Genomic DNA, 17,064 nt, shown 5'->3' with positions numbered 1-17,064 from the left:
TTTTGCCCATTGTGTGTGTGTTTTTTTGTGTGTAGAGTTCTGAGAGTATGAGGCATGCTTTAAGAAAATGTGTGTAAACAATCGAGAAAACCTGTAAATTTACGGAGGTAAATTTCATTTGTAACTTTGTTTAATCCAGTGGGGGGAACTCTTCAATCTGTTGACCTGTATCTTCTGTGGCTCTTATCTTGTTTGCAGTTATTTAGCAGTTCCAGTGTGCATGAGAAGTGTCACCACAATGTGACTGAGCAGCTGGCCCTGACTTGACAACCACGTGTTTGTTGCGCACACACACACGAGTCACATGACCTGTGACTCAATAAGTCAGTGTGGGTCATAACTGCATCCGTTCTTCTTGTCCACTCGGTCTGTCTGGACTGCAGAGGTTACTTCAGGGCAAACAGGGTTAGTGCAGGTCACATAAAAATCCCATTAGTTCAGCTCCAATGGCCTATTGCTGGTTAAATACTGGCTGTTCTAAAGTAGTGAGGAGGGGCATTTACTCCATTACAAGTACTACGTTTTACTTTAGCTTGAGAGGGTTTATTAAAGAAAAATAATGAAAAATTCTGCTTTTAATCCATTATACTTCTATTCATCATTTTGTACCTTAATGACCGATTAAGAGGCACGTGATCAAGTTGGTTCCTGCAATGTTGATGCAGCTACAGCATGAGAGCGTGAACAACTGGCACTCCCCAAGCTTTTTAGACAAAACAGGGGAAAGACCCCAAACTTTAATGTTAAAGCTTTTGACCATGCAAAATCAGAGAAGAGTGCTCACAGTGAGGATCTACTTCACTAATGCAATCATGCTTTAAAATGACTGCCATTGTTGCTTTTAAAAAGAAGTGTGTTATGTGTTTAGGAAGCCAACTAAGGTGAAAAGCTATTGCATGGTAGTGAATGGATGATGATCCTGGAACTGAAATAACACAAGAAGTCACACATGGAGGGGTCAGCAGTGTTGACGTCACCTCTTCATCAAAAGTAAGACACAATTTGACCAAGAATGGAAAGACAGTAGGAGTATATTCACTGGAGAGAGATGTGCTGTGTGATTGCCTGGGAGTGAGCAGAGTGAAGCTGGAAGCCAGGGAGTCGAGGACAACAGCCAGCTGAGATGGAGTGTTGAAGTAATAGTCAATGGCTATTTGTTGTGCATTAACAAGTCATGCTTTGTCTAGTCTGACCAGGAGAGAAATACAAATAAACCAAAATGAACACACCTTCATCGGGAATTTGCCTAAATGAGGCATCTGATATTAGATATTTTGAGAAAGAGACTGAGTTTTCCACTTCTCTAATCTCATGGTCTTTGTGTGGTCGGAGAGACACAGATGTTAGAAATCATGTGATAGGGGACATGGATGTTTGACATCTTTATGTAACAGAAGACACGTATGCTAGACCTCTTCATGTGATTGGAGAGACACGGATGGTGATGAGATGTGCCACGTAGGACATTTATACTGGTTATGGAGACTGGTGAAATTTACAAATGACCTTCTACTTGCATCGGACCAAGGACTCATCTCTTTTCTTGTCTTGCTGGACCTCAGTGCCGCATTTGACATCAATTATTGTATCCTGCTGCAGAGACTAGAACATTTGATTGGTATTACAGTTTTTTGTGCTAAACGACAGTTGGCACAACGGGAGTCACATGTGCAAAGCTACAGTCTGCACAGCAGCAGCTCATGTGGACCAAACTCTAGTTTGTTTTTCATTGCTTGAACACAGTTTTCAAACCATATATATATATATATATGTGTGTGTAGAGCTGTAGAGCTCAGAAAGACTCATTTTGGAAATGGAACAAGGAAGACGGGTTGGTGGAGGGAGAAGGGTGGCAGGGAGGGGGGGATGGGTGGAGGAAGACAAAGAAAGAGCTGTTATTTCAGATCAGATTATAGACCATGTCGTGAACCATGGTCTCTCAATGAGAGAATCTGCAAAGATCCACAGTGGCATCTGTAATGAAAATGTTCCATCATACCAACAGATGAGTTACATTCTTACAGTAAATGAAAACATTACAAGAATCTATTTTGTATTGCAATTATAGAATATTTACACAGATATTACAGTAAGTTTGACTGTAAAATATATTTTTACAACAGGACCCAAAGGCTGTCCCCAACAGGAGGAAGAGGAATCATATTTTCAGATACGCAGGAAAATGCTATTGTTGACATGGTTGTTGTTGTCAACAATGCAACAAAACTGCCTCAAGACAGAGAGCTGGCTGATAATGATATATTTGAAAATGTTAATTCTGTCAGCACAACATCTATTGCTCGAGTCCTAAAGAAATACCAAGTTACAATGAAACAGTTTGCTCCACGGCAAGCCCGGCCACCAGTCGCTCTCTGTCGGGCCCTCCATCTGGGCCTGGCTCCAAATGGGGGCCCCGGGCTTCCTCCAGGGCCGGGTAGTTCCTTTCCTCTTCCACTTTTTCATATTCTCAGGCCCCTCGCCTGAGACCACTTTGCCGAGGGTAGCACTACCAGGAGCACGAGGCTCCCGACAACACAGCCCTCAGCGTCATAGGGACGCACAAACCTCTCCACCACGATGAGGTGATGGTCCCCAGAGAGGCTATTAGCATCATTACAGTTCTTTACAGTCGCTAGGGCACATTTCTCAATACTTAGATCACTTTTTCAAAACTCTTCACACAGTGAGCACAACAGAAGTATATGTGGCCTAACTGAGGATCAATTATCATTGCTTTGGCACAAAATGCATTCAATGACTACATCTTTCAAATGACATCATTTCTTTTCTAAATCAGACACAACAACCTCCAAAACTCTGTGTACCTACAGGCCAATTGGCACATGGTAACATACTGTTTCAAAACTGTTAAACTTATGTTCAAAACAATAACAGAATACAAAACTGAATAAGACAACAATTTGCTACAATTCTATAGTAATATTTTAATGAAAAATATTTAAAATCTTAAAATGAAACGCTGTAAAATCAATTGGACAATTGGACCAACCACAGCTGATTCTCATTGTAACATCTACACAGGTGTTACTCCCGGGCCAGAGGGGCGCCAACGTCACAAAGTGCGCAGCAATAGCCACTGATGGACTCTTTTACTCCATCATGATCTCTATGGGAGGGTTGTGCTGGGTGAGGAAAGGGATGCAGAGAGAAGAAATCAGCCAACATGTAGAACTGTTTGGGACAATGTGGCATTTCACCACCGAGTGGTTTGCAGTCCATCCCAGAATGGTGTCACTTTTCCTCCCACCTTACTCTCCATTCCTCAACCCCATAGAGGAAATCTTTTCCTCAAAGAGGTGGAAGGTTTATGAGCACCATCCACATGGTCAAATGTCCCTCCTGGACCCAATGAATGCTGGATGCCTGGACACATCAGCAGCAGATTGCCAGGGATGGATCAGGTATACCAGAAGGTTCTTTCCTAGGTGTATTGCTCTAGATTACATAGGATGTGATGTGGATGAGAACCTGTGGCCAAAAAGACCGAGAAGATTGGCATTACTATTGTATCTGGATCAGTGGATGGTGTGGATACATATTCTTGTATTTTGGAATTACTGGAGAGCGATCGAAACCTCAATAAAAACATTCAGACGCACCCTTACCGTGTCCTCATCCTTCCGGGAAACCCCTCCCCTGAACCCAGCACGTTACAGTGTCCTAGCGACTGTAAAAAACTGTATTACTATTTTAAATATTAATCATATTACTATTACTTGTATCATCTCTGTTAGAGGAATAGAATGTATTGTACATCTTTTACATTGTTGATTCTGTACACATGACATCCATTGCAGTCTGTCCATCCCGGGAGAGGGATCCTCCTCTGACGTTCTCCCTAAGGTTTCTTCCCTTTTTTCCCCATTGAAGGGTTTTTTCATATTTTGGGGAGTTTTTCCTGTGCCGATGTGAGGGTTTGGGGACAGAGGATGTTGCATGTGTACAGACTGTAAAGCCCTCTGAGGCTAATTTGTAATTTGCGATTTTGGGCTATACAAAATAAAATGAATTGAAATTGAATTGTTGATAATTATTAGATTATTAAGTACCATTCAACATAACACAGATTTATCTGCCAAACAAGTGTTCACGTGTGTTTTGTGTGACCCAACCCAGCTGAGAGTACCAAAGCATTGCCCGGTGTACTGTGAACACTGCACTAAATAGGGTGGGAAAAGCATGCAGTGTCCTTGTATATTGTACGTATGTCCAGTCTGGAAGCTAAAACAACATCATTAGTTGTATGTTTTCATGCTGTCATCTTGTATTTATGTCACAACTTTCTTTCTTATTCTTTTTCAAGCAACTTTGTGTTGTTATATCAAACACATGCTCCCTACAGTAATGCTTGAAAAAGTATACTTTTAAAGTGTTCTTACAACAAATAAAGACCTTAAACGAAGAATTTCCTCCAGAGCTTTTTGCCACAATCCCTTGCTATCAACATGATTCCTTTTTGACATGTATGTATGTGTATAGAGAAAAACAACGAGGTATGAGAAAGCTTTTATGATGTATTTGCACTGACATGTGAACATCTAAAGCAAACAAGCGTAGCACTCTATTGATTTATTTTCTGTTCGTACAGCATGAACACATCAACACATGCATGTGGGGTGCAGCTTTGTTCTGTGAACAACCTTCAGAAGAATCAGACGCAAACAGCACTGTGTGAGAGTGAGGCAGCATGGCAGAGAGCAAACTCCAAAGTTGGTGCAATCTTCTACTTCAAAGACAGTAAATGATAGGCTACTGATTACAGTAATACATTCATTGATAAAAAAAAGTTGGTCATGATCATGGGCATGCTGCACTCAGCAATGTCACACCGCAGAATACATTGGCTGGTGTGACGTATCAAAGTAATTTACTGATGTGTTCACACTGACTGCTCCACAAGATATAATGAATCCACAGCAAAGAAAACGTTGTGATAGTGAATTCCACACAGTGTCAGTATTTCAAAACCATAGAAATGTGGGATAAATGGAGCAACAATGTTTTTGCATGTTAAGCCTATTGAGTAAAAGTTATGTACAACATACTTTACTGATTTCTCAGAACATTCCATTCTGTAAACCTCAATCGAAAACTTGTAGCTTCTTGAAATGAGTTTGCATTCATTAAGCAAATATTTGTACTTGTTGGTGAGAACACGCCTCAGAAGTCCTCAGGAATTTAAAATGTAAGTACTTTACTCTGACATGCAAGATTTCTAACAGAGACAGAAAGTGTGTGTCCCAACAGAATATCTATATACACATCAAATCATCTTTATTAACACTGTTAAATATACATATGTACAACATGAACTGTAATGCCTCTACCTGCAGGGAGCCTAGTGGTTTGATTTCAGCCTGTACTTAAAGTCCACATCATAGGTAGGCTGAAGGATTCCCAGACCAGCACGGGATTGGTCAAGAGGTGGGACTTTGATAGCAGGGTCCAATAGTTTCATGTCAAAGTAGGATAACACCAGAGTCAGAAACTGCTTGATCTCATAGAGAGCAAAAAATCTGCCGGGGCATTTGGTGACCCCCGAGCCGAAGGGCATGTTAAAGTAACGCAGACGTCGCCCATTGCGGTAAAATGCCGGTTTCTCTTGACCCTTCTCATCCAGGAAACGGTCAAACTTGTACTCCTGTGGGGGGATGAAGAGAAGGGGAGGATGAGTTTCAGCGGTTCACAAATAGTAGTGACGTCCTGAAGAAGCATTTCTTACATGGGGGTCCTCATAGATTTCTGGATCGAAGTGCAGCATAGGAGGATATAGTGCAATGACGTCATCTTTCCTGATACGGTAAGCTTCTTGGTTGTCAAGGTGAAGCAGGAAGTCCTCCTTGGCAACGCGTACATTCATTGAAGCACTTGAAAGACGCATGGCTTCTTTAATGATGCTGTCTAAAGACAAAAAGTAGACAGCAACATGAAATTAAATAAATTAGGTTCATGATTTTGGTTTAATGCATTTTATGGTAAAAACTAGTGCTAGGCAACCATTAACATTTTTAATTGTGATTAACCACAGTGTAATGCACAAAATTCAATAATAATTCAAAAGCAGTGCAGTTAGGGCTTCGGTCTATATCTACCAATAATTGATCTATGAATAATCAATTTATCCATCAACAATTTAAATTCAATAGCCTAAGGACACAGCTGAGATTCACTGCACAGGGGACTTTTTACAGGATGGGGGTGATGTGTTCACGGGGGAGGGTGTGAGGTACATGTTTGTTCTTGATTTACTTTGGAGAATCTCAGTCACAAAAAGAGATGCAGATTATTAATAACTGATTTTAAAAATAAAAATGGCCACTGCTACCAATTTTTCTGAACGATGCCTGTTCATTCATTCATCAGTTCATGTGACATACTTCATGTGACATACTGCAACAGTCTTAGACCCGCTCAAAAATCTGCTTACCCATAACAGGCATGCTGTCCAGCTGCTCCCTTGTCAGATTCAGTGAAGGGTTGCTCAGGTCAGCCACCTGCCCTGAACCCTCCAGAAGTTTCTGTACTTCCTCACGAGCTGCTTTCATAGCATCTGGGCTCCTGATGACAGAAAAAGGATTCTGATTCTGCAATTTATTTCAAATCTGATGTGCGGAACTACAGACACAATAACTCACACATTTTTGTCCTATATCAATTGATTGTTCCATACAAATGAAACAATCTGAAACCACAAGACCATTTCTTTCTGTGCCAATGTGAGGGTTTCAGGACAGAGGAGGAATGTCTGTCGCATGGACTGCGGCATCCTCTAAAGCCATCGGAGGCAGATTTCTAATTTGCAATTTTGGGCTATAAAAATTTAAATAATCAAATTGAATTGCTGAAATGGAAGTGCTAGTCTAATGTTTGATTATTGTCATCGTCAGTCAACAATTTGGTATACTTTGTTAGGTCAGTCAATACAATACATTAGTTTCATGTGCATGGATTAGATATGGTGCATGGGATGCGTGCGATGCGCTGAGAACCACAAGGTTGACGGTTTGAATCCCGGCTGCCCCATGTGCCATGTTGAAGTAACCCTGAGCAAGACACCCAACCCCTGATTGCTCCCCAGGCAAAATGTAACACATGGGTTATAATGCGATGTAAGTCACTTTGGATAAAAGCGTCAGCTAAATTACATGTAATAGAAAAACATACTATGAATAAACATGTCCATGGCTAATTCTAAGACAAGAAAGTTAGCCACCCTAGCTCCTGGCTGTAAAAAAAACCCGAGTTCTTGTGTTAATAATTTACCCCACTTGACATTTAACTGACAAGAATAAGACAACTATAAATGTGATTTACTAAGAGCAATAAAGAGCCATTAACAACTAAAAATATTAAACCTAAATGATTTATAAAATCAACATACCTGATCATATAAAAGAGACTCCAGAAGGTAGCGGGAAGGGTGTTAGCCTGCGAAGCCCAGAGCAGAGCAACATGCGTCCTGGCTTTGCTCAAGTCATTGAAGGTAGACAAGGAGTCGTTCAGGATCATCCTCATAGAGATCAGATCAGACATGTTTTCCCTCTTGGAAAGGTTTTCAGCATGCATGGTTTTTGCTAGATTCTATAAAAGGAAAAAGATTTGGGCTTCTCTCATAGTTCAAACTGCTTGAGGTAGAAAAGGCAGCAAAGAGGTCGTTGTGGCACTAACCTCTCTAGCACTGTAAGCACTCTTGAAGACATGGATGGGCAGGCCAGCCACCAATGCCGGGAATATCTTGTCAAACTCTTTGAAGTTCTCTAAAGCGTTTAGCACCAAGGCTTTCTGAGCCGCCTCCCTAGCCTGCCGTTTGTCTTCACCAAGCTCTTTACCAAACAGGGTCAGGTAGCCAGACTCAAACATCACCTGGAAGACAGAAGAAAACCAAGTCCAAATTATACAGTATACAGTCTAACTCAACAACTGACTCTAAGTCCTTCTTGTGTACTTTTTTTGCTATTTGTTAGTGCAGCCATGAAAATGTCCTTTACACTTCCAGTGTCTTAAACTATATCTTATGTGTTTCAGTCGAAAGTTAATTTACTAGCCTTGTAGCAGAAGGCAAAGATGCCATCCGTCTCCCAGTGGTCCTTGCTGGGGCTGAGTGTATCTGACCTCAGCATGACGTCCTGTAGGTGGCCCATCATAGACTCTATGAGGGAGGGCAAAGCCTCACCCTGCAAGGTCTTTAGAAAGGTTTGGTGAAGGTTCTCTGTGGTGTGCCCATGGCGAGGGTCAAAGCTGTCATGGCCAAATGCCTAGTAAGCATAGGAAAATGAGTTTTAGGACCCCTCAAATCATCCAAATGTCCACTATGGAAGAAGAAAAAATATCTGGAAAGAATATCATCTCAATATTATAGTTAGATGAAATCTAACAAATGTACCTTGACAGACGTAGCAAAGTGGAACTTCCTCCAATCCAGGTGTCTCCCCTGTCTGATGACTGAATGGTAGGAAAATGGATCACACAGAAAGTGGATGTACTGGCCTGCGATCTTGCAGGTGAAAATATGACCATACTTCTTCTGCCGGCTGCGTAGGAATTGAAGTGGATTGGCCCCGAACTGCAGAGCACAACCGAGGTAGGGGATAAACCCGTTCTCAACTGCAGGCTCACCTGGTTGCCTATGGACATTGACAAAAAAAGAGATAGCAGACAATATTCAGTGAAAGCCAAAACACATAGCCAGGCCAAATGTATTTCCATATGAAGGATTCAGTTGGAAGGATTTATGATGATCTATTCTGAATATAAAATCCATGATATTTTCATAGAAGTCGTAAATGCGAAGCCTAAATGTGATCTAAATTATGATCTTAAAACCTCAGATTTTGTCAATAAGACCACAGTTTGACGACAACAGATAAGGAAAGACGTGCTGTCTGGTGATACATCCGCATACCAAACAAATTCCAACATCTTTACAAAAGCTTTTGTTTGGTTAGCTCTCTTGCATACATACTTCTTTCCTGGTTACATAAGCTGCCACATACATCATGTTGTAGAAGGCAATGTTGCTTCAGCAGATTCCTATTCATATCTAATGTTCCAGACACACTCCATATGGACAATGCAACAACTATAAGAAACAGGTAATAGATTGCATCTAACATGTCCTATATCTAGTCTCACCTGTGTCGTATCCCCATAGCAAGCCATAAAAGATAACAGAATCCAACCACTACTGCCCAGATCAGGGCAATGCTTATTATCATGGCAATGTAGTTGATGAGGATGATAAGGATGAGAAGAAGCCTCTCCGAGAGGCTTACTGACTGCTGCTAAATCTTCACACAGATCACCCGGACAGGAACAACGATTAAAAATGTCCCCCCAGGTTGCAGGAGTTTTCCAACCCAGAGACTATGAATGCAAAGCGCCACTGCTTGTCAGTGCAGACTGTGAAAGTAGCCTGTGTGTCAGCAGTGTTGATTCAACCTAGTATGATGACAGCTTTATATACCTCCTCTCTCCCTCAGGGTGGGACCAAGGGCTGATTCAAGGGAATGGCACGATATCATCACTCGAGTCATCCACAGTTTCTCAGTTGCAAAAGTTCAATTTGTTGCGTAACATAATGAGCATTACCCTATCTGCAAGATTTTCCTAAAGATAACGCTGCTTGATTTTCAACATTTCTTTGCTGAAATAAAACAATGTCTACAAGTTCTAGTTGTGTTTTGCAAACACAGTATAATCTGTTTTTACATTTAAAAAAACTACAAACTACAAACTGACTTATTTAAGTGGTTATCTTACTGGGATTTCTCTTGGAAATGAGATTCCAAGAATAAAGTGTGTTTGTGTGTGTATTTGAATGTGTGTGCATGATGACCTTGACCGGAGTCCATGGACAGTGTTACCTGAAGGACGGTACTGTGATAGTACTCTCGATTGGTAAATAGATTCAAGGTCTTTGCGGTGCTCCTGCGTGTGTGAATATGTGTGTTTGTGACTGAGTGCAGGCGGGGGCAGAAATGATTATCCTCATGGTATGCTATGTGACAGCAGAGGACTATTACTGTTCTGACCTGTTAAGACCTGTTAAGACTGTTAAGGTGTTGTGCTAGTGGAGATTAAAACAAGTTCATCCAGAAGGACAGCATTGGAAAAAAATAACAACTTTAATTAATGACACCTTACACTTTTTATGAGAATGAGTCATCCATCTTCCTGGATAAAATGATTATCTGTACACAAAATATTTGTAAGTATGGAATACCTGCACGATAGAAGTAATAGGGGTGTAAGTGAAAAAGTGGTAAGGGCAATGGTGTAAGTACAATTGTTCCTAGTCATAAGTTAAAGTAATGGAAACATTTGATCAGCTTTTGGTGTTAAAAGAAAATCCAGGCATCACCAAAGTAGGTGGGATTCACCTTCTGGGGACCAAAAATGACATAACTTGTTTCTCAATGAAATGCATTTCTTTTGTTTATGGCATTCTTTAAAAATCCCATTGGTGATTTTCTTTTCTCACTCTAGATATAATGCGTTAATATTGCATAACCATCATGTGTCATGTGTACGTGGGGGTACGAGGGCAAGGAGGGAGGACTCAGGTGCGGAGTTCAGCAAATAAAAAGGACTTTGATAGTCAAGATTAAAAAAAACTAAACTCAAAATCCAAAGCAAACTCAAAATCGCTCGATAAAACAAAGAGGAGAAGGGGGAGGGAAAAAAAAGACGAAAGGCAGGGACCTGATTAAACAACAACATATGCTATGAGTCACTTCGCCTCGCCGAGCCGAGCGTACTTGAAGCACATGTAACATCTAATGACACGACAAGAGACTCACAGGGCTTAAATACACAAGGGAGGTGCAGGTGATTGGACACAGGTGGAAACAATCAGACCCGGCAGACAATCACAGGGGAAGACAGGACAAGGCAGGAAGTGAAGTTACCCAGGAACACAAGAGACATGAAACTCCATAATAAAACAAGACATGGAAAACCGTGTAAATGTAAAATGTAACATGTAAATATGTGGCAAAGTGAATTTTATTAAGACAAAAGGCAGCCTGTAAGATAGAAACACTCCGTGACCACAAAAACATTTTGCAATAATGTCACAAAACATGATTAAATGTAAAATGAATATGTTGGTTGTCATACAATGCGGTCTTCAGAGTCTTTGTTAATAGCGTTACAGGTATGTGATATCTTATTTACACATTTGTATACTTTATTTAAATACTAAGTAAATAGCTGCCTTTCAACATAAAATGGTTGTAGCCTCCAAATATAGTGTATCTCATTTCAGTAGCCTAGAGAAAACATATTCACTACGTACGAGAGTACTTTTTCGTCAAATGATATGGTCAAATAACAGTTCTGGGTGTTGTTAGGCCCAACGCGCAGTGGAGGGGCCGGCAACCCTCGAACAGATACATTATTGAAGATAAAGTACTGTCTCAAGTAGATTATTGCTTTTATAATACAGTTACCAGTGAAATTCTAAATAGTAAGTAAATAGCTTCCTTTCAGCACAAAATAGTTGTAGCCACTAAATGTTGTGTATGACATTTCATCAATCTAGAGAAAGAATAGTCAGTGTGAACAACAACTGTACATTATCATGTCATTTGTTACCACTAGTTAAAGATGTGTGTAAAATGTACCGTATTATCGCGAATATAAGGCGCACTTAAAATCTTTCTTTTTCTCAAAAAACGACAGTTGCGCCTTATAATCCGGAGCGCCATATATATGGATCAATTGGTTGATCCATACTGGTTAACGAGGATCCATTGGAGGGAAAGTCTGGTGCCAGCAGCCGCGGTAATTTCAGCTCCAACAGCGTATATTAAAGCTGCTGTAGTTGGATCTCGGGATCGAGCTGACGGTCCGCCGCGTGGCGCCACCGTCTGTTCCAGCGCTGCCTCTCGATGGACCAAAGCATTTGCCAAGAATGTTTTCATTAATCAAGAACCAAAGTTGGAGGTTCAGAGATATTGTTAATATCCACATTTACGTTTGAACAACGTTACCATGGAAGTGAAGAGTTTTCAGAACGCTTAATAACGTTTGATTTAGCACAGCCCAATCTAGTGTAAGACAGTAAGACACAACCTTTAAGCCAGTGATTCTCAACTGGTGGGTCCCGTTTTTAATGGGTCGCAGGCCTTTCCATGGGAAAATAAAAAATAGAATAAAAAAATAAAAAATCACAAAAAAATTCATCTGGTGATTTTATTTTGAAGGGACTTTTTTAATGCAGCGGAGTGTCGATTTTTTTTGCCGGCTCCTCCGTCCAAAACGGCCATTTTAGCAGCGTGTGCCAAGTTGGGTCAAACCATTCTTATATGGAGGAGACATTGGGTTTTTAGGATAATTCAACATCCTGAATTTAAAATATAAAATTCAGCTTATGAACTTGATTTTGAATAAATTTGTGAAATTGAATGTTCCTCGATTTGGGTCGCGGCTTGTCATTAAGGGGTTATGGTGGGTCCCGGAGCCAGACCAGTTGAGAACCACTGCTCTAAGCTGTGTATGTTTTACGGGGGTGTATGGGGCGCTGTTTGTAAAATGTTGCCCGTTCTAAAATCCTGCGCAGTTTTGGTACATTTAGCATTAACATATGAAAAAAAAGCAGGACAAATTTCATGTCACTTAGAGACAAAATCATGTAAATACATGCAACTACTTTTCCAAGTACAAAAGTTGTTGAATAATATAAATATTTAATCTAAATGTAAATGTTAAATGTAAATTTTAAATGTTATATATAAATGTAAATGTTAAACCTAAATGTAAATCTAAATGTTGAGTTTTAATGTCTGACATGACGACTGAACATTACAATATTTACGGTAATTCATGCAGCAAGCCAAGATGGTAAGTCTATAAGAATTAACTCTATAACAAGAGTTAATTCATACGGCCCTGACTTATCCTTACTATCCGCCAAATAAGTGTCAGCATTTGTTTGAACTTCTCGCGCGAGATATTTCCCTGATTTCTCCTCGCGCTCGAAGGTGTTTTCTGCGCGCTCGCTTTTGTTCTTTTTGAGAGTAAGGGGGCGGAGCCAGTCACCATGGTATCTCTACATCTAATTGGTTACAAACCCCGTCTTTGGATTGGCTGGAGTTACGCATTCACAGAACTATAGAAGCCCATTTCCGCACTAGAAAGGGAATAAAAATTCAAAATTATGAAATGAAACGTTGTCAAAACACAAACGACACCTCTCAGTAACCGTAGATGACAACCAGCTACAACCCCAATTTACCATTATTACCGGCACTTTTGGCTGCTCATTAGAACCAATGCGTCCATCTCCCAGACCGTCGTATGCGTAGGCTCCTTCATAGTTCAATAAAATTGGCAATAATAATTTCCAAAAATGTATGACCCTGATGTAAACCCAAAACAGGCCAGAATTGGATTTTTGATGGTAATCTATCAATGTTTAACTGCAGTCTAAAAACGTCCATCCGGAACCTTGGACCAAACTCTTTCAAAAGTTTTACTCAGTGATTCTAGTATTCCAAAGTAAAGGTATTTACCACCACCTAAACTTTATATACAATTATATACAATTTTGGTTGTGAGAAGAGTTCTAGCATCCTTGGGGAGCAAAGGATAATACATTCTTAAGATAGTCAGGAGTTCAGTCAGAGCAACCAAAGCGACAGTAAATTTCACAGCCCAGTCACACAAAGTATTTAAGGAATTGTCAGTATTCCTATCCATTTGCATCTGATTCTCCATCATCGGACTGATTAATCTGTGAAAACGTCACAAGTATGTATGTTCACCGGTCTGGCCATCTGAGGATGATCCTGCATCCGATTGATAAACCTGACCTTTAGCCTCTGCAGCCTCAACATCTCCCTCACCCTGAAAAGAAGCCACGATGGCTTTGATTTTTTTTATTGCTTGTTTTCTCACTTGTCTTCTATTCATTTTTAGAGTTCTAATCACTGTCACTAAAAACGTAACATTTACTAAATCGCAAAACGTAAATAAAAAAAATGTATTATTTTTAACGTGAGAGTACCTTGAAGACTGTGGTGCTGTAAAGGACAAGGGGATCTGTAAAGACAATACATATGCAAGTTAGTTTTAAATGTATGATCAAAAGGGCATATGTTCACTTATTATATTAGAAAGTCCTGTGATTTTTCAGCCTGCTTGCAGAGTTGCATGATTAGAAACTTTTACACATGAAATACTCTGACTATTTGTAAACTATTATATTACATTCATATTTAAACTACCTGCATTTTATTTTCTGTAAGTGATCACTGTTGAAAAATAATTAAAAAATCGTATTCCTAACCAGAACAATCACTGGCAGAATGTCTTTCTGGCGCCAAATGTCCAGCTTTCACAGTTCAGTTTGCTCTAGCTCGAAGACCATGAATAATGGAAAAACTCAAGTTCTACACTGTAAAATGTAATAAGTTAACTTTACTTAAAAAAAAGTTAGGAAACCGATTGCCTCAAAGTGCCTAAAGTTGCTTATTACTTTTAAGTTGTTAATACTTAAAATAACTGAGTTCAGGCAACTTATGTGACTGCAGAAAACATTAGTATCAGAGTGAGTAGAGGAAGACGGTAGATACTAAAGGGCCCCGATCCTACATGAAAATAAAGTATAGCAGCACCAATTGGAAGATAAGTAACTTACCACCACAACAATACCACTTATATCAAGATTAACAGAGGAAACACATTAGACAATAATTTTGACTAAAGTCTACTTACAAAGCAAGTCTTGAAGAAGTCTGTGTTCTCATCTCCAAAGATGACAGGGAGGTCACGAAGGACTGCTGTTCACATCCGAGTAACATCTGTACTGAAAATAATTTCAAACACACATAATTACTATAATTACTACAAATTAAGCGGAAATGAGTTAAGGGCACTCATTTTTTTAAGTAAGGTCAACAATTACATTTTACAGTGTATACATTTTAACATGGGCGTGGTTGCCTCTCATTGGTTAAGTCTGACATATTTCAACTGAGTATAGCTGGCTATGGGTGTGTCCATTCATGGTCATTTACAAATGTTTCTCTCGTATTAAAATTCAGAGAAACATAAAGATAAAGATAAACAACATTTGTCGTACAAAAATTATATTGTGTTATTATTTTTAGTTGCACAGCCTTTCAAAATAAACAAACAATATGAAAAATGATCAATATTACTGTGCAGGAAGAAGAAAAAAGCCAACTGGCGGCTGGTCCATTCAGGGCAATGGGGCGTGGTCCCACCTTGAGAGATGGGGAAAAAAGAAAAGAAAAAATATATATAATTTTTCTTCATATTAAAAATACATTTTACATTTAGTCAATTTTTGTGTTTTTGAAACATGGATTATATACTCTGTAATATTTGTAAATTAAGATATCTGCGCAAAATATAAGCTTTTCCTGCATGTCCTCCTCTCCATCAGCTATATATATATGTATTCTAATAGATTTTTATTTATATTGTAATATATTTATACTTATTTATTATATAATGGATATTTAAAATAGTTATGGTATTTATCATATTCTGAATATTGTCATATATATATTTATTAATATATTGAATTGTTTGAATAAGATGTTCTTATTATGTTAAACTGTTGAAATAAAATAAATGTGTGTGTATGTAAAAGGCTTCAGAAGATCACACTGCCCAAATTTTGAAAACAATTGTGTTTTATCCTTGGGAGCAGTTCGGTCTTTTACAACTCCAAAAAATCATGAAAATAGGCTAAGATTTTCAAAGATTAACTGCGCCCCCTATTCTTCAAAAATGTTTACATATGTTACAATATTGGTGAGGGCAGGCCAAGTCATCTGTAAATGATGTGTCTCGGCAGATTAACCACACCCCTTGTTCATTAGCCCATATCTTCTCAAAACAATATGATATCAACACTATTTTTATGAGTCAGGGGGACATTTAACCATTAATGATTCACAGAGAATTTTGTGTTTTTCATCAAATTCAAAATGGCGGAAATTCTAGTTTGGCGCATTTCCATTCCATAATTTTTCTTTTTTGCACACGGTGTCAAGAGCACATGTGTGCCAAATTACAAGTCAATCAGGCATCAGGGGAAAAGGGGGTGCTATAGAGACATTTCTTCATACCCAAATGCGAGATCCCAAAAATATCACAATTTTCCCCAATCCTGATATGCATGCCAAATTTAACAACTTTTTGAATATGAAAAAGATCCCCAAAATTGCAAAATTCCCTGGAGAGAAACAATAGGTTCCTCTACGACTAGTTGAGGACCCTACTTAACACTAATACATATTATGGGGAGATGAAATCCAGCGTTCTGATTGGTTGAGAGTTAGTCACGAAGGGTGCATTATTCTGCAATGTACAGTTGCTGTTCATATTGACCCGGGCGTTCCATATCACTGCGCACTCACAGTAACAGGTTAGATACTGTGCAATCATTGATATTTTAGTTTTTAGCTCGGTGGCAATCGGCAAAAACAAACTGGAAATTCCACAAATGATTATTTTCAGGCAATGCAAGCTTTCGTAAACCGGACAATTAAGGTAGACGTCATGAGCGATGTGAATAAATGAGATGGTGCGGGACGCAATGCTGTGGGTCAATCCAATGCATGTACAGGAACTGTTTTTTCACAAGACTACTGAAATGAGATTCACAACGTTTGGTGGCTACAACTATTTTATGCTGAAAGGCAGCTATTTACTTACTATTTATAATTTAGCTGGTAACTGTATTATAAAAGCAATAAGGTACTTGAGGCTGTACTTTATCTTCAATAATGTTACATTATTGAACGATAAAGTAAAGCCTCTCGTACCTTGAATGAAAAATAATTCGATAATTTGGTTCCCCTAAATCTGACAGAAAATTGACCTCTGCGCTTTCTCAACAAATCTGTAAATCCATAGATAAAATATATCTATGTTCATTAGAGTATAATATTTCACAAAACAATTGCAATTCCTACTATGCATATGCAGGAGATATAAGATATTTCCCATTTCCCCAAAAGCAAGCAAAGTTAGAGAAACTTTAAGGTTAATTTAATGGACATGTGG

General features: G+C 39.2%; 1 protein-coding gene across 1 annotated transcript; it reads right to left on the bottom strand.

Moving 5' to 3' along the window:
- Nucleotides 1–4,515: 4,515 nt before the first annotated feature.
- Nucleotides 4,516–9,459, bottom strand: LOC119209795 (cytochrome P450 7A1). Its single transcript, XM_037459374.2, has 8 exons — nucleotides 9,154–9,459; nucleotides 8,405–8,645; nucleotides 8,067–8,276; nucleotides 7,690–7,884; nucleotides 7,403–7,602; nucleotides 6,449–6,579; nucleotides 5,744–5,922; nucleotides 4,516–5,662 (listed from the first exon to the last, which is right to left on the bottom strand). Exons 1-8 carry the CDS (start codon nucleotides 9,234–9,236, stop codon nucleotides 5,360–5,362), a joined length of 1,542 nt encoding a protein of 513 aa, XP_037315271.1. The 5' UTR covers nucleotides 9,237–9,459; the 3' UTR covers nucleotides 4,516–5,359.
- Between the last annotated feature and the right edge of the window lie 7,605 nt (nucleotides 9,460–17,064).

Source organism: Pungitius pungitius, chromosome 15 (assembly GCF_949316345.1).
Source record: "Pungitius pungitius chromosome 15, fPunPun2.1, whole genome shotgun sequence".
NCBI lineage: Eukaryota > Metazoa > Chordata > Actinopteri > Perciformes > Gasterosteidae > Pungitius > Pungitius pungitius.
The sequence above is the reverse complement of the archived record's forward strand: the minus strand, read 5'-3'. Positions and strand labels throughout refer to the sequence as shown.

Coding starts and splice junctions, on each gene's coding strand:
- LOC119209795 (XM_037459374.2), bottom strand. CDS start 9,236: ATGATAATAAGCATTGCCCTGATCTGGGCAGTAGTGGTTGGATTCTGT. Junction 7,603..7,689: donor GTGCTTACAGTGCTAGAGAG/GTTAGTGCCACA, acceptor TTCCTTTTATAG/AATCTAGCAAAAACCATGCA. Junction 6,580..7,402: donor AGTCTCTTTTATATGATCAG/GTATGTTGATTT, acceptor TTCTGTCATCAG/GAGCCCAGATGCTATGAAAG.